The sequence below is a fragment of the Pseudophryne corroboree genome, chromosome 8, assembly GCF_028390025.1.
Source record: "Pseudophryne corroboree isolate aPseCor3 chromosome 8, aPseCor3.hap2, whole genome shotgun sequence".
Classification (NCBI taxonomy): Eukaryota; Metazoa; Chordata; class Amphibia; order Anura; family Myobatrachidae; genus Pseudophryne; species Pseudophryne corroboree.
The window spans coordinates 63,267,340-63,293,183 of record NC_086451.1 but is presented as its reverse complement, the minus strand read 5'-3'; the positions used below and the strand labels follow the sequence as shown (position 1 = coordinate 63,293,183).

Sequence of the window (25,844 nt, the reverse complement as noted above, 5' to 3'; positions counted from 1 at the left end):
ACATTAGACAGAGACTCGATCCTGTTAACCATAGACCATATAAAAGACTCAGTCTTATATATGAGAGATGCACAGAGGGAAATCTGCCGACTGGCATCTAAAGTTAGTGCATTGTCCATTTCTGCTAGGAGAGGCTTATGGACTCGCCAGTGGACAGGAGATGCAGATTCAAAAAAGCACATGGAAGTGTTACCATATAAGGGTGAGGAATTATTTGGGGATGGTCTCTCGGACCTAGTTTCCACAGCAACGTCTGGGAAGTCAGCATTTTTACCCCATGTCCCCTCACAGCCTAAGAAGGCGCCGTTTTATCAGGTTCAGTCCTTTCGGACCCAGAAAAACAGGCGTGGAAAAGGCGGGTCTTTTCTATCCAGAGGCAGAGGTAGGGGAAAAAGGCTGCAACAAACAGCAGGTTCCCAGGAGCAAAAGTCCTCCCCCGCTTCTTCTGCCAAGTCCGCCGCATGACGGTGGGGCTCCACAGGCGGAGCCTGGTACGGTGGGGGGCCGCCTCAAGAATTTCAGCGATCAGTGGGCTCGCTCACAGGTGGATCCCTGGATCCTTCAAATAGTATCTCAGGGGTACAAACTGGAATTCGAGGCGTCTCCACCCCACCGGTTCCTAAAATCTGCCTTGCCGATTGCTCCCTCAGACAGGGAGGCGGTGCTAGCGGCAATTCACAAGCTGTATTCCCAGCAGGTGATAATCAAGGTACCCCTACTTCAACAAGGCCGGGGTTACTATTCCACACTATTTGTGGTACCGAAACCGGACGGTTCGGTGAGACCCATTTTAAATTTGAAATCCTTGAACACATACATAAAAAAATTCAAGTTCAAGATGGAATCGCTCAGGGCGGTTATTGCGAGCCTGGAAGAGGGGGATTACATGGTATCCCTGGACATCAAGGATGCTTACTTGCATGTCCCCATTTACCATCCTCACCAGGAGTACCTCAGATTTGTGGTACAGGATTGCCATTACCAATTCCAGATGCTGCCGTTTGGACTGTCCACGGCAACGAGGGTATTTACCAAGGTTATGGCGGAAATGATGATACTCCTTCGAAAAAAGGGAGTTTTAATTATCCCGTACTTGGACGATCTCCTAATAAAAGCGAGGTCCAAGGAACAGTTGTTGGTGGGAGTAGCACTATCTCAGGAGGTGCTGCACCAGCACGGCTGGATTCTGAATATCCCAAAGTCACAGCTGGTTCTGACGACACTGCTACTGTTCCTGGGTATGATTCTGGATACAGTCCAAAAAAAAAAAAAGTGTTTCTCCCGGAGGAGAAAGCCAGGGAGTTGTCATCTCTAGTCAGAGACCTCCTGAAGCCAAATCAGGTATCAGTGCATCGCTGCACGCGGGTCCTGGGAAAGATGGTGGCTTCTTACGAAGCAATTCCCTTCGGCAGGTTCCATGCCAGAATCTTTCAGTGGGACCTGTTGGACCAGTGGTCCGGATCGCATCTTCAGATGCATCGCTTAATAACCCTGTCTCCAAGAACCAGGGTGTCTCTACTGTGGTGGCTGCAGAGTGCCCATCTTCTAGAGGGCCGCAGGTTCGGCATACAGGACTGGGTCCTGGTGACCACGGATGCCAGCCTTCGAGGCTGGGGGGCAGTCACACAGGGAAGAAATTTCCAAGGACTATGGTCGAGTCAGGAGACTTCCCTTCACATAAATATTCTGGAACTAAGGGCCATCTACAATGCCCTAAGTCAAGCAAAATCCCTGCTCCTACACCAGCCGGTGCTGATCCAGTCAGACAACATCACGGCAGTCGCCCATGTAAATCGACAGGGCGGCACAAGAAGCAGGATGGCGATGGCAGAAGCCACAAGAATCCTCCGATGGGCGGAGAATCATGTACTAGCACTGTCAGCAGTGTTCATTACGGGAGTGGACAACTGGGAAGCAGACTTCCTCAGCAGACACGACCTCCACCCGGGAGAGTGGGGACTTCATCCAGAAGTCTTCCAGATGCTGATAAACCGTTGGGAAAAACCACAGGTGGACATGATGGCGTCCCGCCTCAACAAAAAGTTAAAAAGATATTGCGCCAGGTCAAGGGACCCTCAGGCGGTAGCTGTGGACGCTCTAGTGACACCGTGGGTGTACCAGTCGGTTTATGTGTTCCCTCCTCTGCCTCTCATACCAAAGGTATTGAGAATAATAAGAAAGCGAGGAGTAAACACAATTCTCGTGGTTCCGGTTTGGCCAAGACGAGCGTGGTACCCGGAACTTCAAGAGATGCTCTCAGAGGACCCGTGGCCTCTACCGCTCAGACAGGACCTGCTACAGCAGGGGCCCTGTCTGTTCCAAGACTTACCGCGGCTGCGTTTGACGGCATGGCGGTTGAACACCGGATCCTAAAGGAAAAGGGTATTCCGGAAGAAGTCATTCCTACGCTTATTAAGGCCAGGAAAGATGTTACGGCAAAGCATTATCACCGCATATGGCGGAAATATGTTGCATGGTGCGAGGCCAAAAAGGCCCCAACAGAGGAATTTCAACTAGGTCGATTTCTGCATTTCCTGCAAGCAGGAGTGAATATGGGCCTAAAACTAGGCTCCATTAAAGTACAGATCTCGGCTCTGTCGATTTTCTTTCAAAAAGAACTAGCTTCAGTACCTGAAGTTCAGACATTTGTGAAAGGAGTGCTGCATATTCAGCCCCCGTTTGTGCCTCCTGTGGCACCTTGGGATCTGACAATGCTAAATTCCCTTGTCGTATAAACAACCCTTTATGAAGCTAAGAACACTGTACGCTGTTTACTTAAGAAGTACCGTAATGGTACGCTAGTTGCGTAACGATCGCTCAGCCGTAGGCGAGACGCTCAAGCGTCACGTTCGCTCACGGCCCAGCGATCACAGGACACGTTATTGGCTATGACTAGAGTAATGATTCGCTATGGCGTAGCGGACGCTCGAGACCACGAGGAGATCACCAGCGGCGCAGACGCTCACAACGCTATACCTTTATGTCTAAACCTTATACCAATGAAATACACGGAATACCTTAATGTGAATACAGGGTGTAAGTGCAACCTTGTGTAACCTGACTAACTATAAAGCTGCTTGAGCGTCACCGACGCTCAAGTGAACACTTAACACTATAGGAAATACACAGATACTGGTTTAGGGTCCAAAGCCTATTAACTGTATTATATCTAGTATACTTGTAAAAAGGGGATAACAGTACAAATGATACACTACAATATAACAAAGACTTCCTAACCAAAATACAATACTATCTAATACAATACAATACTAGTCTAGGGGAGATACGAGAGAAAGAGAAGGGAAAGAGAGAGAGAGAGACGGAGAGAGATGAGAGAAATTGGCTCACAGAAAGACAATGATAACGGAGAAAAACTTACGCACAAGGGTAAACGATCGCATGCGCCTGGACATCCAGCACCCGATTTTCAGCAATGAGAACCGTTGAAGAGTGAGAGCTGGATGTGGTCGGCCTGCCTATTTATGCCCCACACACAATGCAATCCTACAGTCCCTACAATCCCATTGTCCATTGGACGTCGGAATTCGGCCCTGCATCATAACAAAAGGTCATAGGTTGATTCATATAGGTGGGCTGTGACGATTTCAAACAGCTCAGGTGGGTGGGGAACTAGGTTTCCCGCCGCATACCTGAGTATGAGTAAATAGTAGAAATGGACATAAACTTCTTATGTCCATAACTATTCGCACGAGCGATTAATACGCTCCAAACCAACACCGGAATATTGCTAATTAAATACTCTTCCGATGGGTACCAAACACTGCTGTATGATTCCTGTTAGACCCTTCGTACGATACAAAGAGGGATTCCTTAGCTCAGGGACCTTCTATATTAACCAAACTTTCAGAAACTATCAAAGGGACCATGATCTATAAACTACATTAATTGTGAAAATATGTAACGAATGAGTCGCACGCTACGACTACATAAACTCTACCGTAAATACGCATACCGCGCCTGCGAGTGCACGCTATTGCGGGTATGCGCCTTCACGGGAGAGCGTACGCATGCGCAGCACGGACCAGTGTGCGGTGCAAATATAGCAACGTGCATAGAGACATTTTTCTGACTTTGACAGTCCACCCTTTGGCAGTCAATAATAACTGCCACAAAACATTTAAGGAGAAAAATGCAAGTCAGGGGTTAGTTGATTTCCATGGTGGGGTAAGGAAGAAGAGAGGAGTAGGTGTGAAGAGGGTATGACCTAGTGAGAAAGTAGAAGCATGTGTGTATGAGTCCATGTTTGGAGGGTCATGTATCATCGTGCCGTACGTGTTGTAAATCAAGCTTCGAGGTATTGCGAAGTATACATTTGAATTCCTTCTTATCCTGTGGTACAGGTCTGTGGATGGGCTGTCAAACTTTACCGAGCTCTTTTCGGATTTTGAACAAAATGGGGAGCACATTTTAGTTGATGATACATGAATGGGGGAGGTATGTGGTTGCTGATATCTGTGCCTGTATTCCCTATCGTCTATGTGTGTCATTACCTGAGGGTTGTAGAGATGAAGATAAAGAACACTTATGGAAAATGCAATGATATTCTATGTCAGGGAAATGTACATCTGTCGTCGAAGTTGTGTTCGGTATCTGTTGAGAGTCGTCTTCTTTGCGCTGTATTGCTCCTTGGGCATGAGCAAATAGCTTTGTCTGAGCCATCAGATTTACAAAAAATGTTGGGCTAGCGTGAGTTTAAAAGTACTAGGGAAACTGGGGATCCATGGCAAAGTTCATCAAGTGTCCATTTCTCAAGTGGTCAAAACTTCATCTTTGGTGCTTGTCTGTTGTCTGTATAGCGTCTCGTCAACTTCCTCGTCCAAGGGGGTCTTTGTATCTTGGAGAAAAGCAGAAAAACAGGTGAAAGAAACGGACCGTATAATCGCATTTTCATCACATCCTGGTTTCTATCATTGGGTCATAAATCAAATCCAGGTTAATTACGGTTTCCTCACTCCTCAAGCTCATCACTCTTGTACTTTGTTTGCACCTCATTAAAGCCTGCCCGCATCTAAATATCAATCCAATCGATATAACGACACCCAAGATACATAGTAGAAACTTTCCAACATCCATTATGACTCCTTGAGCCCAGTCCCCCAAACCGGAGAACCAATTTCGCGGGTTCAACCATGACACCCAACCAGTCAGCTCATTACCTACAGCAGCAAGGGTGAGATTGTGTTTTCGACGAAATTCCCACTTCAATTGGAGAATATCGTCCATCTTTTGGTCTATGACCTCTACCGGATCCTCGGTGCTATTCGTGATATAAGTGCAACACTTTATGCCGTACTGTGATGCCAATGTAACACAATATCCGCCTGTTACTGCTGTAAGATAATTAAGAACCATCCTATGCTGAACTAGTTCTGTTTTATAAGCTTGAAGTTCTCTTCCAGTGTATCTAAACGTGTCATCATACATTTCAGTGATATTATCTAACAAATTGGCGAGTGCGGAAATGTATCTATAATTCATCACTCCCCGAGCGGTGCGAGTGAAATCTAACGCGACCAGGACCTGAATCCCGGTGGATTCATGGATAAGATCAGAGGCCGGATGCTCTAACCTTTCTGACAGTTGTCTTTTAACTCGGTGCTCGTAATGAGTGTGAGTATAAGGAGCTTGGGCACCACGGTGTATGTCCTTCATTTTGTCATGTGTAACAGTCATCACTTCAGGCAATACTTTTCCAATATAACACAATCCTTCAGAGTTTGGGGCAAGCCACTTGTACGCCTTTCTCCCGCATATGAAATATGCATCATCGGGGAGAACATATGGGACGGAGAAGGACATGACCATGTTACAAACCTTCCAGGTGAAATCTCCTGACCCTAATTCTTCCATCTGCCTAATGCACGTATCAGTTTGTACGATATGTGCACAGTATCCTGGTGATACCTCTCCAACTCTAGTAATCCTATTTCCTAAGGTATATCGATACCGGAAAGATTTTCCTCTACTGGCTATGTGGCGTACCAGCTCTGTATCTGTAGGCATTCTATCTGCTCTGTGTGAAAAGGTCATGGTAAGGTTGCTCCATGACACTTCCCAATTTCCCGGTTTTCTGGGATTGGAGATGTTGAAACATAAGAGGGACCTATCCACATGGTATTGGTGGAGCTTCAAACTAGGAGGGCTGGAGATATTAAACCTCCGGTCCACCGGTCTCCCACCATTTAGCTCAAGTACCTCCCCTAACGTTAAAGGAAATGGTACTAGCCCTGATTTGCTGTGACCCTGAGGTACTTGAGAGCATACCCAACAATCTGTTTGGTTTAACACGTTACCCACTAAGGAGTGATAGTCACTCAATGGATGCCGGTCCATATGGATATTAAAACTAGATTGGCATTTCTTTATGCATCCATCTTCAACCAGATTATCACAGAGCCTACAGATACAATTTTCTTCAGCTAACAATCCATCACAATTTCTTCTATCGGATCGTTTTCTGATACTCGCCTTTGCTTGTTGGTTTGGTTGATCTTGGAAAACTACGCCTCCATCATCATAATCGGAACCCATTCCAGAACCTCTCTCGACCTCTATGGTACTCTCGCCGGAACAGACTGCTCTGGTCAACATCATGGTTAACATCAAAATCCGGATCACAGTCTCTTGGGGCAAGTCCATCTTTGAGGAGGAAATAGAGAAGAATGAGAAGGGGGAAAAAGAAATTTCAAGGAAGAGGGGATGGGAAGTGGAGAAAAACAATAAAAGGGAGAAGGGAGTCGACAACTGCTTTCGGTCTTCAAGGCTCAGGTGCCGCCTCAGTCCTCCTGGAACAGACACTCCAGTGATACAACCTCTACCGTCTGTTCCTTATCACGAGACTTCTCTGGATCAGCAACCTTTTTGCAGTGGGATGAATGGACCCAAGTCTCTCTCTCAGCCACCTTCAATGCTGTGGTGCTAGTCAATAAGACCTGGTATGGTCCTTCCCATCTATCAATAAGACAACCTGAGCGTAGAAAATTTCGTATCATTACATAATCCCCAGGTTCAATGTCATGACAATTACTATCTGGTAAATCAGGAATCACCAACTTCAGATTATCATTTTGATTCCTCAACTGCTTACTCATGTTAATCAAGTACTTTACAGTTACTTCATTGTTACATTTCAAATCATCCTGAGGGTTAATCATGACATGCGGTTGTCGACCAAACAAGATTTCAAAAGGAGACAGATTAAGAGGGGACCTGGGAGTGGTTCTGATGCTATACAAAACAATGGGTAAAGCTTCTGGCCACGTCAATCCTGTCTCTGCCATTACTTTACTCAATTTATTTTTAATAGTGCTGTTCACTCTTTCGACCTTCGCGCTCGCCTGTGGACGGTACGGAGTGTGCAGCTTGCTATCAATTCCCATCAACTTACACATTCCTTGAAAGACATCACCTGTAAAATGGGTACCCCTATCACTTTCAATGATTCTAGGGATACCATATCTACATACAAATTCCTGCACAATTTTCTTAGCGGTAAACATAGCGGTATTTGTAGCTGCTGGGAAAGCTTCGACCCAATTCGAGAAAACATCTATACAAACAAGTACATATTTCAAATTTCGACATGGGGGTAATTGAATGAAGTCGATTTGTATTACCTGGAAAGGGCCGCCGGCAGGTGGGATATGGGATGGTTCTGTAGGTATTGCTTTTCCAATATTCTTTCTCAGACAGGTAAGGCATGACATTGCTCTTTTACTCGCATGAGAGGAGAATCCTGGGGCGCACCAGTATGCTCTTACCAATTTGCACATCCCCTCCTTGCCTAGATGAGTCAGCCCGTGAGCTGCTTCAGCCAGACATGGAAGGTATGCCCTGGGGGCCACTGGTTTACCATGTCCATCCGTCCAGAGCCCTGAGGACTCCTGGCCATATCCCTTTGCCTTCCAGACTGCTCTCTCCTGTGTGGAACACAAATTCTGCATCTCACACAACTTTTGTGTGTTGATGGTATTAAATACCATCAGTTGTGTGGTGTCTGTCTGTATGGGGGTAGCAGCTGCAAGCTTTGCGGCTTCGTCTGCTCGGCTGTTACCAAGGGATACTGGGTCTTGGCTATATGTATGTGCTTTACATTTGATAACAGCCACTCTGTCGGGTTCCTGTATCGCTGTTAGAAGCCTTTTTATATATGCTGCATGCGCTATCGGTGTACCAGCTGCCGTCATGAAATTTCTGAGCCGCCATAGGGCTCCGAAATCATGGACTACCCCGAAGGCGTATCTAGAATCGGTGTAGATATTGGCTGACTTACCCTTAGCCAATTCACATGCTCTGGTTAGGGCGACCAGTTCAGCAACCTGGGCTGAGTGAGGTGGGCCTAGCGGTTCCGCTTCTATGGTGCCTTGGTCATCTACGACTGCGTATCCAGTACACAAGTCTCCCGAGTCTGACTGTCTATGACAACTACCGTCCGTGTAGAACGTTAGTTCTGCATCTTCCAGTGGATTGTCACTGATGTCAGGCCTTGCGGTAAAATTTTGGGTCAAATATTCCATACAATCATGTGTATCTCCCTTTGCATTAAATCCTCCTTCCCCATCACTCTCACCTTCCACCCTTTGTGTCTGACCAGGCACACCTGGGAGAAATGTTGCAGGATTTAATGCGCTGCATCTCCTTATGGTGATGTTTACTGGGGCCATTAATGCCAATTCCCATCTTGTAAACCTTGCAGATGAGACGTGTCTGGTTTGGGCAGAATTCAATAAGGCAGATACCGCATGTGGTGTATGGATTGTGAGGTTGTGGCCTAGCACGACATCTTCGCTTTTTGTCACTAGCAATGCTATCGCCGCAACGCTACGCAAGCATGTGGGGAGGGATCGCGCTACCGTGTCTAGCTGGGCGCTGTAGTATGCGACTGGCCTGCTGGCGTCACCGTGTTTTTGGGTTAGTACACCTGCTGCGCACCCAGCACTTTCTGTTCCGTATAGTTCAAAGGGTTTCCCATAGTCTGGCATACCTAGTGCTGGTGCCTGTGTTAGGCATTGTTTGAGTCTCTCAAATGCTGTTTCGGATTCGTCTGTATGCGAAATCCGATCAGGTTTGTTTGAGGAGACCATTTCCTGCAAAGGTAACGCCAATATGGAAAACCCTGGGATCCAATTACGGCAATACCCACACATTCCTAAAAACGTCCTGATCTGTTGCTGGGTTTGTGGCAGTGTCATGTCTCTAATGGCTTGGATTCTATCAGCGGTCAGGTGTCTCAGTCCTTGTGTTAGACAGTGTCCCAAATATTTTACCTTAGTTTGGCATAATTGTAACTTGTCTTTGGAAACCTTGTGACCTGTGTCTGAAAGATGAAACAGGAGCTGTTTCGTATCCTTCAGAGATGCTTCCAGTGAATCTGAACACAGTAATAAATCGTCCACGTACTGTATCAATACTGATCCACTGTCTGGTTGGAAAGACTGTAAACAATCATGCAAAGCCTGAGAAAATATACTTGGACTATCTATGAAACCTTGGGGTAGCCGAGTCCACGTGTATTGGACTCCTCTGTATGTGAATGCAAACAAATATTGGCTGTCAGGGTGCAGAGGTACCGAAAAGAAAGCGGAGCAGAGGTCAATAACAGTGAAAAATTTGGCAGTGGGAGGAATTTGCATTAGGATGACAGCTGGATTAGGCACTACGGGGAACTGACTCTCAACTATTTTGTTAATCCCCCTTAGATCCTGCACTAGCCTGTAACCCCTCCCCCCACTCTTTTTAACAGGGAAGATGGGACTATTGGCTGTGCTGGACGTTCTTACCAGAATGCCCTGTTGCAGCAAGCGCTCTATTACTGGGTAAACTCCTAACTCCACCTCTGGCTTCAGAGGATACTGTGGGATTTTTGGAGCTATCCTACCATCTTTTACTTGTACAACTACTGGAGCTACGTTTGCCATTAATCCAGTGTCCTGTCCATCTTTTGTCCAAAGTGACTCTGGTATCTGAGATGTCATCTCTTCTACTTGGGATGGGTTCCTATTTGTCATAATGGAATGTGACATTAATTTTGATGGGGAGTCTAACATGTCTCGTACCTCCTGAGCGTGATTCTCAGGAATGTCCAAGAATACACCTTCAGGAGTACAATAAATGACGCAACCCATTTTACACAGTAAGTCTCTCCCCAAGAGATTAGTTGGTGCCGATGCAGCCAGCAAAAAGGAATGCTTGGTATGCAAAGGCCCTATTGTAATCTCGGCTGGTTTGCTAACAGGGTAGTGCTGGACTACTCCTGTTACTCCCATGGCTGGAATTGTCCTACCAGTGGTTCTCATGCCCACTGTCGAATTTATCACTGACTTGGCCGCCCCTGTGTCTACAAGAAAGTTTAAAGTTTTACCAGCTACATTGATTGCAATCTCTGGTTCGCTTCCAAGACTGGCAATCAATTTAACTGGCTGCAGATTACAGGTGTGGCCACACCCCTATTGGGTATGCTGACCTCCCTGAATCCCATTGGCAGCAACTACTTGTGGGGGAGTTAGCTGGGAACTACCAGAGGCCTGCCAGTCTCTGTTCGGGGGATATCTTTTTGTTTCCCCTGTATGTGGCTCAAAACTCCGCCTCTGTGGACCCTGCTCCCAATGTCGTGTGTTGTGTTGTTGTCTAGGGGGTTGAAAAGATCTTTGTACATTCTTTGTTCTACATTCTCGTGCAAAGTGTCCCGGTCTGTTACAAGAAAAACATGTTATTACACTTGCCTTACCCACAGGATTCGGTGGTACATACGCAGGCTGCCTTGTGGTCAGCGCCTGTATACTTACGGACATCAACTTATCACTTTGCGACTCCCTGTGTCTAGTGATGTTTTTGTCGTGATCAACAGCAGCCTCTCTCAAGGTGGACACTGACAGACCTCGCCAACATGGTTGTGTGGTCTGTACCCTAGCTTTTAATGTTTCTTTCAAACCATCCATCAGTACAGATACTGCTACTTCTCGATGGTTTGGGTTGGTCTTAATGTCTTCTATACCAGTGTATTTTGCCATTTCTGATAGTGCCCGGTGGAAATATTCTGCTGCCGTTTCGGACTCCTTTTGCTTAATGGAAAATATTTTATTCCATTTAACAACGGCTGGGAAATACTCCTTTAGCTGTAAATTTATCCTTTTTACATTATCCTGGTCGTACACATCCGTAAGCGGTACATCTTTATCTAGTCCACAATCAGCCAAGAATTTAACTGAGTCGACATTGGAAGGTAAGCAAGCTCTTAGCACTATCTGCCAATCCTTATTATTGGGCTCTAAAGTGTTTCCTAGATCCCTGATGTATTTTTGGCTTGCCACTAAATCTTTTCTGGGGTCTGGGAATTCAGACACTATGGTCCTCAATTCCATTCTAGTGAACGGGCAATACATGGCAATGTTCCTGACGGGTGTGGCTCCTGATGCATCTGTTTTCCCATTGGGAACTACTATCACCTTTACAGGAGCAATTCTAACAGCCTCATTCTGCGTAGATTCTACAACTTGTGGTACAATTGTTTCAGTGTAGTGCATGGTGCCGTACTTACCCGTTGACACGACCTCACCTATCCCTCCGCTAGGGGCCTTAACTAATCTCGTGGGTGGTGCAGTTCCTACTGTGGTTTCTGATATGGTGGCCGCTAGAGAGAGCGCTGAAATTGTTGCCGAATCTTCTTCTTGATCACACTCCTGAGGAAGGTTCAAAACAGGGTACATCTTGCACGGGTTAATACTTGCATGAGTTATTTGGTTAACATCATTAACATTTACAGGGTTACTAAGAGTTTGTGTTTTACAACCCAGTGCGTTTCTCTCCGTAATCAACTTCTCTCCTGCAATGTATGGTGGAGGTGGAGCTGTGGCTATCAGCTTCCTGACTGCCCCAGATCCCGCCGCCAGAGCCAAACCTCTCTGTATCTCACCTTCCTGGTGCCATAACTGTAAGTAATCATGATGCTGAATTCGTCTCTTTGATGATTTTACGAGACATATCCTCCTCCTTAAATTTTGTAACACGTCTGGACTGAAGCTACCTATTCTTGGGAATTTGTCCCTGTCTTGTACAGTCATTCTCTCCCATTCATCACATAAAGATTCGGTGTGACTTCCATATTTTTCACACATTACATATCGTGCCGACCCAACTGGTCGGTTCACAGAATCAACCTGAACCAGGGTTGATCGCCCCCTACCTGAGCAACTGGCCCCCATAGTCTGCAGGTGTTGCTTAGTCCTCCTTGGATTTCTGTATCAAGGTTTTCAGCAAGCCTTTACAGACAACCAAATTACTCCACAGTAGGCCGGCGGTGGCGGTTTACCGAGTACCCCACTCACTCGCCCACCTCGACCAATACGACCTGATCACACCGATATGGTGCTGGCGTACTCGATACAGGGCCCCTATGGAACCTTCAGTTTACTGGAACATATGAGAGTTACCCGCAGGACACTTACTCTTTCCAGTAAAGGTGGGGTTGTTAGATAGTTCCTGAGTGACCAGCGAACTTCCCTTCCAAAAATAAAAAATTACACAAATCACGTCAGAATGTACAGATAGCGTTTGTGACCACTTTACTCTAATGGTATTAGGTCAGATTACTAACTACTGCACACAATTACGTGTGGTCCAATCGTTCAGTACACAAGCACTACTTGTTATGTACTGAGAGATCAATGGAATCGATGTTTCCGGCCGCGATTCCTTCAGCAAGAGCTTATGGCCTATATGGGTTCTGCACCAACACCCCAGGCGTTGTGCCACTGGACTTTTATAGCGGACCTCTTTAGTACCTTACGACCTCCTGGTCTTGTTACCTTCTGTTAATGACCTCCTGGTCTGTTACCTTATGGTCCGCTATACTCTAATGCTCAAATATTATTTAACCAGGGATGCCTCCCTAGCCACCGTATATGTCACTTACACGTGTGTCCCTTGACGAGTACCCGACTTTCCTTTTGGTTCCACCTTGAAGTTATATAAACTTTTGTATACAAAACCACACTCACTCAACACATGTACACTTTTGTTTCTATATCTATTTCTGCGCAGAAATTGTCTTCAGTCCAACAGTGTTACTAATTAGGAGCAGGATCTGTTAAGCTAAATTTCAGATTTTCCAAAAATAGATTTGCGCTATTTACCGCTGTGCGTTACTTATCGCCTTTGCGCTAATTATCGCTTTGCGCTAATTCAACTTTTCGTGACTTGAGCTACGTTGCGTAACCAGACGCTACGTTGCGTAATGTACGCTGTGTGCGTCTGCCGTTTGGATTGCGTACGCAAGTCTTTTGTTAGGGACACGTGTACGCAAAACAAAGATCCACCGTAACACAATTTCTACCTTTATCAATGTAGATGATCCCTGATCATCTACCGCACACCACACTGACTGTCTTATCTCCCAGACAAGCCGTGTGTTGGTCTATACTTTAACTATTACCTCTACTATGAAATAACAGCAAATCTCTTTTTGCACTTTCTATCAACTATAAAACTTGGCAAACAGGAATAGTGATATACGAAATTTGAAAAGGAAATGCAGATAAATGTATGTGTGCGTGTATACGCAAGACAGAAGAGAAATAAAACAGTTTTAAAAGACACAAGCGTTTTGTTCTTACTTCCGGTTCCCGGATTCCTTCAGCACTCTTTATCTAAGCGAAGCAGACGCTTATCCCGTCAGCACTGCGAGACAACCTCCCACCCTTTGCTGGGGGGATAATGTCTGCTGATCTACCTAGTGCAGATATGAGAAGGATAGGACGAGTCCCCAATTGACAATGCTAAATTCCCTTGTCGTATAAACAACCCTTTATGAAGCTAAGAACACTGTACGCTGTTTACTTAAGAAGTACCGTAATGGTACGCTAGTTGCGTAACGATCGCTCAGCCGTAGGCGAGACGCTCAAGCGTCACGTTCGCTCACGGCCCAGCGATCACAGGACACGTTATTGGCTATGACTAGAGTAATGATTCGCTATGGCGTAGCGGACGCTCGAGACCACGAGGAGATCACCAGCGGCGCAGACGCTCACAACGCTATACCTTTATGTCTAAACCTTATACCAATGAAATACACGGAATACCTTAATGTGAATACAGGGTGTAAGTGCAACCTTGTGTAACCTGACTAACTATAAAGCTGCTTGAGCGTCACCGACGCTCAAGTGAACACTTAACACTATAGGAAATACACAGATACTGGTTTAGGGTCCAAAGCCTATTAACTGTATTATATCTAGTATACTTGTAAAAAGGGGATAACAGTACAAATGATACACTACAATATAACAAAGACTTCCTAACCAAAATACAATACTATCTAATACAATACAATACTAGTCTAGGGGAGATACGAGAGAAAGAGAAGGGAAAGAGAGAGAGAGAGACGGAGAGAGATGAGAGAAATTGGCTCACAGAAAGACAATGATAACGGAGAAAAACTTACGCACAAGGGTAAACGATCGCATGCGCCTGGACATCCAGCACCCGATTTTCAGCAATGAGAACCGTTGAAGAGTGAGAGCTGGATGTGGTCGGCCTGCCTATTTATGCCCCACACACAATGCAATCCTACAGTCCCTACAATCCCATTGTCCATTGGACGTCGGAATTCGGCCCTGCATCATAACAAAAGGTCATAGGTTGATTCATATAGGTGGGCTGTGACGATTTCAAACAGCTCAGGTGGGTGGGGAACTAGGTTTCCCGCCGCATACCTGAGTATGAGTAAATAGTAGAAATGGACATAAACTTCTTATGTCCATAACTATTCGCACGAGCGATTAATACGCTCCAAACCAACACCGGAATATTGCTAATTAAATACTCTTCCGATGGGTACCAAACACTGCTGTATGATTCCTGTTAGACCCTTCGTACGATACAAAGAGGGATTCCTTAGCTCAGGGACCTTCTATATTAACCAAACTTTCAGAAACTATCAAAGGGACCATGATCTATAAACTACATTAATTGTGAAAATATGTAACGAATGAGTCGCACGCTACGACTACATAAACTCTACCGTAAATACGCATACCGCGCCTGCGAGTGCACGCTATTGCGGGTGCACGCTATTGCGGGTATGCGCCTTCACGGGAGAGCGTACGCATGCGCAGCACGGACCAGTGTGCGGTGCAAATATGGCAACGTGCATAGAGACATTTTTCTGACTTTGACAGATCTCAACGTGGTGTTGAGTTTCTTAAAATCACATTGGTTTGAGCCACTAAAAACCGTGGATCTGAAATATCTCACTTGGAAAGTGGTTATGTTATTGGCCTTGGCTTCAGCCAGGCGAGTGTCAGAATTGGCGGCTTTATCATGTAAAAGCCCTTATCTGATTTTCCATATGGATAGGGCAGAAATGAGGACTCGTCCCCAATTTCTCCCTAAGGTGGTGTCAGCGTTTCACCTGAACCAGCCTATTGTGGTGCCTGCGGCTACTAGGGATTTGGAGGACTCCAAGTTGCTAGACGTTGTCAGGGCCCTGAAAATATGTTTCCAGGACGGCTGGAGTCAGAAAATCTGACTCGCTGTTTATCCTGTATGCACCCATCAAGCTGGGTGCTCCTGCTTCTAAGCAGTCTATTGCTCGCTGGATTTGTAGTACAATTCAGCTTGCACATTCTGTGGCAGGCCTGCCACAGCCAAAATCTGTAAATGCCCATTCCACAAGGAAGGTGGGCTCATCTTGGGCGGCTGCCCGAGGGGTCTCGGCTTTACAACTTTGCCGAGCAGCTACTTGGTCAGGGGCAAACACATTTGCAAAATTCTACAAATTTGATACCCTGGCTGAGGAGGACCTGGAGTTCTCTCATTCGGTGCTGCAGAGTCATCCGCACTCTCCCGCCCGTTTGGGAGCTTTGGTATAATCCCCATGGTCCTTACGGAGTTCCCAGCATCCACTAGGACGTTAGAGAAAATAAGAATTTACTTACCGATAAATCTATTTCTCGTAGTCCGTAGTGGATGCTGGGCGCCCATCCCAAGTGCGGATTGTCTGCAATACTTGTTAATAGTTATTGTTAACTAAAGGGTTATTGTTGAGCCATCTGGTGAGAGGCTCAGTTGTTTTCATACTGTCAAACTGGATATAGTATCACGAGTTATACGGTGTGATTGGTGTGGCTGGTAAGAGTCTTACCCGGGATTCTAAATCCTTCCTTATTATGTCAGCTCGTCCGGGCACAGTGTCCTAACTGAGGCTTGGAGGAGGGTCATAGTGGGAGGAGCCAGTGCACACCAGGTAGTCATAAATTTTTCTAGAGTGCCCAGCCTCCTTCGGAGCCCGCTATTCCCCATGGTCCTTACGGAGTTCCCAGCATCCACTACGGACTACGAGAAATAGAATTACCGGTGAGTAAATTCTTATTTTTTTTAATAATCCTGTATTTAATTCTCTTTTTTTGATTCCTCAGATTATGCTGCGTTGGATTTCATGTTGGACCAGATTAATTTTTGCCTGGATCACCTAGAAGAGAAGAATGACGTTCTGCACGCACAGCTCCAGGACCTTCTTGAAAGCAATCGCCAGGCCCGGCGTGACTTCCAAGAGCAGATGAAACAGAATGGAAGCGCCAGAACAGCAGATCCCGGAGCCGGCCCACAATGACCCTACCTAGCAATCATTCACATCCCCTCCCCAAATACGTTCTCCTCATCTAAATACAACTGCAAAATGACCATTGTCTTTAAGCCTGTAGTTAGGTTCTAAGTCTGATAAACTGTGTCACACTCCAAAACAATGCACCACACTGCGTACACTCAGGTTGCACACGCCAAGTTCCATAACGCCTGGAAAAGAAACGCATGGTAACCGCAATGTGGAACCCAATAGCGTCAGTGCATAATAATATCTGTTCGGATACAATCGTGGTTTTAGCACTTTATTCAAGGAGCCGTCTTCACCACCAGAGGGCAGTACATGAAGGATATTCAGAGACTGATTAACTACAGTACAAGCTTTATAATCTTATATCTGTTAGGAGTCTCCACCATACCCCAATGGGTTTCACCTTTTATCTCTGTTTTATGTTAATTTTACCCTTTTAGGTTTCTTTTTTTTTTTTTTTATCACAAATAAATTGTTTGTTAGAACCCATAATGCACTAGTTGTGCGTTATTTTTTCTAGTATTATACAGGGAGTTCAAAAAGTCCCTCCACAGTGATTGTGTCCTAAGCAAGTCTTCCTGCACAGAATGCGTGTTAAGCAATGCGACATCATAATTGTTTTTAAACACTTTATTTACATGAAATGAAAGAGAATTCTTTACGTACTTATCCACATGAAGTGTTGAAAGTGTTGTCCCTCTCTGGCCTCCCCCGACTGTAGATGAGATCTGTAGCCAGAGACCGCGCTCACTGTGGAGGGACTTGTACTGTCCTCACGCCTAGAATTTCATGTGTTGTCTCTTCATTATTGAGAGGAGTTGGATATACTGTACATGGTGTCGTCCACTTCCCGACTGACTATCCAGAAGCCAGGGACACTTACTGGAGAAAGGCGGAGCTGGTGGTCTTATGTTGATCTATCTAATATATATGCTAACCAAGTAAGCAACTTGCACAAAATAAGATATTAGCACACTGACGTTATTCAGCCATTTGGGCGGCTATCTCCATTAACCATAGTTGCATGCTCAGACCCGGCGACAGGGTGGGAACAAAGGGGACAATTGTGCAGAGCCCCGAGGTTCAGGGGGGCCCCCAAGGATCAGGGACACAAAAAATGGGGCCGCAGTGACAATATTGCTTTTTAAAGTGTATGCTTCAACTGATCCATTTTTTCTTTTTTTTTAAATTCAGTAATTTTTTATTGCTAGTGTTTTACATATACAAACAAAAAAAACATACAGCAGCTAAACCTAGCTCAACAAACAGGTCAAGTACAAAAAATAGTATATCAAAAACATCAATGACATTGGATTTACAGTATATCTGTTAAACAAGATATGACATGTAGCAGGCAACATATCGCATATATATAGTCAATACAACAATAAGGAGTCATTTCTAAAGCCTCCATGCTTCCCGCACCGCCCCAGAGCAAACAGGCATAATATCACATTCCGTATTAGCTACAGTATACATTACACAGGATACCTTCCCCTTTCCATCACGTCCCACCCACTCCAAGGGCTGACGTATTCCATCTATCCCATTTATTAGAGTATTTAACCAGCATGTCACTAGATCTAAACATTGCTCGTTCATGGCCAGAAACCTCGTTGACCAGAGCCCGCCAATGAGATATATTGGGTAATTCAGGGGAGAACCATTTTCTGGCTATTAAGACTTTTGCCAGAGTGGTTAAGCATAGTACATAACGATATATGACCAGAGAATGCGTCTCTTCAAGGTCTAACCCGAACAGGCACAAACTAGAGTTCATTACTGGCAATGATGGTTCTGTAAGGACAATATCATTCCAAACTGCAGCCCAAAATGGTGCCAACCTTGGGCATGACCATAATGGGTGCCAAAAGTCAGCACCCTCCCATTTGCACTTCGGACAGCAGGTATCAGAGCGAAGATGTGCACTATACAACATTACTGGGGTACGATATGTTTCAACTGATCAATTTAACAGACCCCATAAACCCTCCCCCTTCCTTTTACCCCATCACTGTGTCCAGTACCTGTGGTCCATGCTGTACTGCCATCACGCATGTCGCTGTGCTGGCGCTTTCCTGTATGTAGGTCTCCGGAAACATGGCGCCCGACATGGTCTGGAGAATAATCATCTACTGCGCCTGCACAACGGCCATTTTAGGAGTGTTTTTTTTTTTTTTTGGTGCAGCTGCAGTGCCCGTCGCAGGACTCCTGAAAGGGGAGTATTAACACAATATGGGTACAGTGTGGGTCCCCGCACACATTGCACCCAGGATGCAAACGGCAGAGCAACCCCTTCTACTTTCTCAGTGACAGGACCTTCTGCATCAGGGACCTTGTCTTCATCCGGACCTGGGCTGGCTGTCTTTGGTGGGGTGGTTCTTGAAGCTTCACTTCTAAGGACCAAAAGTTTTTCTGAAGTAGTCATTCAGATTATGCTGAAGGCCCACAAACCAGCCACTGCTCATATCTACTATAGAGTGTGACTTACTTCACTTGGTGCGCTGCTAAGCGTTATGATGCCTAAGGTGGTTTCCACTTTTCACCTTAACCAAGAGATTGTGGTCCCAGACTTTATCTCTTCAGACTTATCAGCTAAAGATCATTCCTTTGATGTGGTCAGAGCTCTACGTGGACTGTACTGCCTCTATTAGACGTTCTGATGCCCTTTTTGTTCCTTTTGGATTTCACAAGCGTAGCTTGCAGAGCCGGCCCTAACCAATATGATGCCCTAGGCAAGATTTTGGCTGGTGCCCCCTAGCACCACCGCTGGTTCCGCCTCTGACCTTGCACCTCTTTCCCAGCACCATCACCCCTCACCCATAGCAGTCCTTATTTTGGTGTTTGTACCCCCTATATTTTAAATAGTAACAGTTCGCACATTTGGCGCACAGCCCAAAAAGGGGTGTGTTTTTGCTGGCAAGGGGCATGGCCACACAATAACCCCAATTCCAATTACGCCACACAGTACTGCAACTTTATTCACATTTGATCATGTGATAGTCTCCATAATTCATATTACATCCCACAGTAGTATCACTTTACCTTATAAATGTTACTCCTCACAGTAGAGCCCCTTACTCACATTACATCACACTGAATTGCTCCTTATTCACATTACACCACACCCTATTGCTCTTTATTCACATTAGACGACACAGTAGTGCCCTCACTATATGCAACGCCACATAGTAGAGCACCTTATACACATAATGTCACAGAGTAATGCCCCTTACACATATGAGACACATTATTAATGTCCTTATAAACATCATGGTAAGGAGGTGGATGTAATCTTTTTAGACTTTGCCAAAGCTTTCTACACTGTACCACACATGCGTCTTATCTATAAGCTACAAGAAATAGGGCTAGGGAGCACAATATGCACTTGGGTCAGTAATTGGTTAGATAATAGGGAGCAGCGCGTTGTGGTCAATGGATCATTTTCAAATTGGACTAAAGTACGAAGTGGTGTGCCACAAGGGTCTGTACTTGGACTACTTTTGTTCAACATTTTCATCAACGACCTAACAGTAGGTCTAGAGAGCATGGTGTCAATTTTCGCAGACAATACCAAATTGTGTAAGGTTATAAATACAGAGGGGGATGCTCAGTCTCTTCAGAACGACTTAACTAAACTGGAAGCATGGGCAGCAAAATGGAGAATGAGGTTCAACACAGACAAGTGTAAGGTAATGCACTGTGGGGGCAAGACCAAAAATAACACCTACATACTAAATGGGGTAATATTAGGGGATTCTGTACTGAAAAAAATAAGAATTTACTCACCGGTAATTCTATTTCTCGTAGTCCGTAGTGGATGCTGGGAACTCCGTAAGGACCATGGGGAATAGACTGGCTCCGCAGGAGACTGGGCACTCTAAAAGAAAGATTAGGTACTATCTGGTGTGCACTGGCTCCTCCCTCTATGCCCCTCCTCCAGACCTCAGTTAGGGAAACTGTGCCCGGAAGAGCTGACACAACAAGGAAAGGATTTGGAATCCAGGGTAAGACTCATACCAGCCACACCAATCACACTGTACAACTTGTGATAACCATACCCAGTTAACAGTATGAACAACAACTGAGCCTCCGTTTATGGATGGCTCATAGCAATAACCCTTTAGTGAAGCAATAACTATATACATGTATTGCAGGGAGTCCGCACTTGGGACGGGCGCCCAGCATCCACTACGGACTACGAGAAACAGAATTACCGGTGAGTAAATTCTTATTTTCTCTGACGTCCTAGTGGATGCTGGGAACTCCATAAGGACCATGGGGATTATACCAAAGCTCCCAAACGGGCGGGAGAGTGCGGATGACTCTGCAGCACCGAATGGGCAAACTCAAGGTCCTCCTCAGCCAGGGTATCAAACTTGTAGAATTTTGCAAATGTGTTTGAACCCGACCAAGTAGCAGCTCGGCAAAGCTGTAATGCCGAGACCCCTCGGGCAGCCGCCCAAGAAGAGCCCACCTTCCTTGTGGAATGGGCCTTCACCGATTTTGGATGCGGCAATCCAGCCGCAGAATGAGCCTGCTGAATCGTGCTACAGATCCAGCGAGCAATAGTTTGCTTTGAAGCAGGAGCACCCAGCTTGTTGGGTGCATGCAGGATAAATAGCGAGTCAGTTTTTCTGACTCCAGCCGTCCTGGAAACATAAATTTTCAAAGCCCGGACTACGTCCAGCAACTTGGAATCCTCCAAGTCCCGAGTAGCCGCAGGCACCACAATAGGTTGGTTCAAATTAAACGCTGATACCACCTTTGGGAGAAATTGGGGACGAGTCCTCAATTCTGCCCTGTCCATATGGAAGATCAGATATGGGCTTTTACAAGACAAAGCCGCCAATTCTGACACACGCCTAGCCGAAGCTAAGGCCAATAGCATGACCACCTTCCACGTGAGATACTTTAGCTCCACGGTCTTAAGTGGCTCAAACCAGTGTGATTTCAGGAAATCCAACACAACGTTGAGATCCCAAGGTGCCACTGGAGGCACAAAAGGGGGCTGAATATGCAGCACTCCCTTAACAAACGTCTGAACTTCAGGCAGTGAAGCCAGTTCTTTTTGAAAGAAAATAGATAAGGCCGAAATCTGGACCTTTATGGATCCTAATTTTAGGCCCATAGACACTCCTGACTGTAGGAAGTGCAGGAATCGACCCAGCTGGAATTCCTCTGTAGGGGCCTTCCTGGCCTCACACCAAGCAACATATTTTCGCCATATTTGGTGATAATGTTTTGCTGTCACGTCTTTCCTAGCCTTTATCAGCGTAGGAATAACTTCATCCGGAATGCCCTTTTCCGCTAGGATCCGGCGTTCAACCGCCATGCCGTCAAACGCAGCCGCGGTAAGTCTTCGAACAGACAGGGCCCCTGTTGTAACAGGTCCTGTCTGAGAGGCAGAGGCCATGGGTCCTCTGAGATCATTTCTTTTAGTTCCGGGTACCAAGTTCTTCTTGGCCAATCCGGAACGATGAGTATAGTTCTTACTCCTCTCTTTCTTACTATCCTCAGTACCTTGGGTATGAGAGGAAGAGGAGGGAACACATAAACCGACTGGTACACCCACGGTGTCACCAGTGCGTCCACAGCTATCGCCTGAGGGTCCCTTGACCTGGCGCAATATTTTTTTTTTTTAGCTTTTTGTTGAGGCGGGACGCCATCATGTCCACCTGTGGCAGTTCCCAGCGATTTACAATCTGTGTGAAGACTTCTTGATGAAGTCCCCACTCTCCCAGGTGGAGGTCGTGCCTGCTGAGGAAGTCTGCTTCCCAGTTGTCCACTCCCGGAATGAACACTGCTGACAGTGCTAGCACGTGATTCTCCGCCCATCGAAGAATCCTTGTGGCTTCTGCCATTGCCATCCTGCTTCTCGTGCCGCCCTGGCGGTTTACATGGGCGACCGCCGTGATGTTGTCTGACTGAATCAGTACAGGTTGGTTTTGAAGCAGGGGCTCTGCTTGACTCAGGGCGTTGTAAATGGCCCTTAGTTCCAGTATATTTATGTGTAGTGAAGTCTCCAGACTTGACCACTGTCCTTGGAAGTTTCTTCCCTGAGTGACTGCCCCCCATCCTCGGAGGCTTGCATCCGTGGTCACCAGGACCCAGTCCTGTATGCCGAACCTGCGGCCCTCGAGAAGATGAGCACTCTGCAGCCACCACAGCAGAGACACCCTGGCCCTTGGGGACAGGGTGATCAACCGATGCATCTGAAGATGCGATCCGGACCATTTGTCTAACAGATCCCACTGAAAGATCCTTGCATGGAACCTGCCGAAGGGAATTGCTTCGTAAGCAGCCACCATCTTTCCCAGGACTCGCGTGCAGTGATGCACCGATACCTGTTTTGGTTTCAGGAGGTCCCTGACCAGAGATGACAATTCCTGGGCCTTCTCCACCGGGAGAAACACCATCTTCTGTTCTGTGTCCAGAATCACGCCCAGGAAAAGCAGACGCGTCGCAGGAATCAGCTGCGACTTTGGGATATTCAGAATCCAGCCGTGCTGTTGCAACACTTCCTGAGAGAGTGCTACGCTGACCAACAACTGCTCTCTGGACCTCGCCTTTATGAGGAGATCGTCCAAGTACGGGATAATTATAACTCCCTTCTTCCGAAGGAGTATCATCATTTCGGCCATTACCTTGGTAAATATTCTCGGTGCCGTGGAGAGACCAAACGGCAACGTCTGGAATTGGTAATGACAGTCTTGTACCACAAACCTGAGGTATTCCTGGTGAGGTGGGTAAATGGGGACATGCAAGTAAACATCCTTGATGTCCAGCGACACCATAAAATCCCCCTCTTCCAGGCTTGCAATAACCGCCCTGAGCGATTCCATTTTGAACTTGAACTTCTTTATATAAGTGTTCAAGGATTTTAAATTCAGGATGGGTCTCACCGAACCGTCTGGTTTCGGTACCACAAACATTGTGGAATAGTAACCCCTGCCCTGTTGAAGGAGGGGGACCTTGATTATCACCTGCTGGAGGTACAGCTTGTGAATTGCCACCAGTACTACCTCCCTTTCCCTGGGAGCAGCTGGCAAGGCTGATTTGAGGTAACGGCGAGGGGGAGTCGCCTCGAACTCCAGCTTGTATCCCTGAGATACAATTTGTACAGCCCAGAGATCCACTTGTGAGCGAACCCACTGGTTGCTGAAGTTTCTGAGACGCGCCCCCACCGCAACTGGCTCCTCCTGTGGAGCCCCAACGTCATGCGGTGGACTTAGTGGAAGCAGGGGAGGATTTTTGTTCCTGGGAACTGGCTGCCTGGTGCAGATTCTTTCCTCTACCCTTGCCTCTGCCCAGAAAGGATGCTCCTCTGACCCGCTTGCCTTTCTGAGGCCGAAAGGACTGCATTTGATAATACGGTGCTTTCTTAGGCTGTGAGGGAACCTGAGGTAAAACAGTCGACTTTCCAGCAGTTGCTGTGGATACGAGGTCCGAGAGACCGTCCCCAAACAATTCCTCACCCTTATAAGGCAAAACCTCCATGTGTTTTTTAGAATCAGCATCACCTGTCCACTGCCGAGTCCATAATACTCTCCTGGCAGAAATGGACATTGCATTAATTCTAGATGCCAGCAGGCAAATGTCCCTCTGTGCATCCCGCATATATAAGACGACGTCTCTTATATGTTCTATGGTTAGCAAAATAGTATCCCTGTCGAGGGAATCAATGTTGTCTGACAGGGTATCAGTCCATGCTGCTGCAGCACTACACATCCAGGCTGAAGCAATAGCAGGTCTCAGTAGAGTACCAGAGTGTGTATACACAGACTTCAGGATAGCTTCCTGCTTTCTATCCACAGGATCCTTTAGGGCGGCCGTATCCTGAGACGGCAGTGCCACCCTTTTAGATAAGTGTGTTAGCGCCTTGTCCACCCTAGGGGATGTTTCCCAACGTAACCTATCCGTTGGCGGGAAAGGGTACGCCATCAGTAACCTCTTAGAAATTACTAGTTTCTTATCAGGGGAACTCCACGCTTCTTCACACAAATCATTTAATTCATCAGATGGGGGAAAAGTCACTGGCTGCTTTTTCTCCCCAAACATAATACCCCTCTTGGTGGTAACCGGGTTAATATCAGAAATGTGCAATACATCTTTCATTGCAGTAATCATGCATCGGATGGCTTTTGTAGACTGTACATTTGTCTCATCCTCATCTACACTGGAGTCAGACTCCGTGTCGACATCTGTGTCTACCATCAGAGCTAGCGGGCGTTTATGAGCCCCTGACGGCTTCTGAGTCGCCTGGGCAGGCGCGGGCTGAGACCCCGGCTGTCCCAAGGCTGCTGCGTCATCGAACCTTTTATGTAAGGAGTTGACACTGTCGATTAAGACCTTCCACATATCCATCCAATCAGGTGTCGGCCCCGTCGGGGGCGACACCACACTTATCTGCCTCTGCTCCGCCTCCACGTAACCCTCCTCATCAAACATGTCGACACAGCCGTACCGACACACCGCACACACACAGGGAATGCTCAGACTGAGGACAGGACCCCACAAAGTCCTTTGGGGAGACAGAGAGAGAGTATGCCAACACACACCACAGCGCTATATAACACAGGGATTTACACTGCTAATAAGTGATTTTTCCCAATAGCTGCTTGTCTGTATCGATTTGCACCTAAATTTATGTGCCCCCTCTCTTTTTAACCCGTCTTGTACCTGGATACTGCAGGGGAGAGCCTGGGGAGCGTGCTTCCAGCGGAGCTGTGAAGGGAAAATGGCGCTGGTGTGCTGAGGAAGAAGGCCCCGCCCCCTCAGCGGCGGGCTTCTGTCCCGCGTTTTCTGTAAAGTAATGGCCGGGGTTTTTACACATATACAGTTAACTGACTGTATTATGTGTATTCTTTTGCCAAAAGGTATTGAAATTGCTGCCCAGGGCGCCCCCCCCCCCCCCCAGCGCCCTGCACCCTACAGTGACCGGAGTGTGTGGTGTGCTGTGGGAGCAATGGCGCACAGCTGCAGTGCTGTGCGCTACCTTAATGAAGACAGGAGTCTTCTGCCGCCGATTTCATCGTTTCTTCTGTCTTCTGGCTCTGCAAGGGGGGCGGCGGCGGCGTGGCTCCGGGAACGGACGATCGAGGTCAGGCCCTGTGTTCGAACCCTCTGGAGCTAATGGTGTCCAGTAGCCTTAGAAGCACAAGCTAGCTACACGCAGGTAGGTTTGCTTCTCTCCCCTCATTCCCACGTAGCAGTG

At 46.6% G+C, this 25,844-nt stretch overlaps 1 protein-coding gene across 1 annotated transcript in view; it reads left to right on the top strand.

Moving 5' to 3' along the window:
- Positions 1-17,119, top strand: part of BBLN (bublin coiled coil protein) — a 41,729-nt gene extending 24,610 nt beyond the window's left edge. Inside the window, exon 2 of the mRNA XM_063936508.1 lies at positions 16,434-17,119. Coding sequence (XP_063792578.1) covers positions 16,434-16,627 — 194 coding nt within the window. The 3' untranslated portion in view covers positions 16,628-17,119. The remainder of the gene's footprint in view (positions 1-16,433) is intronic.
- Positions 17,120-25,844: the final 8,725 nt, after the last annotated feature.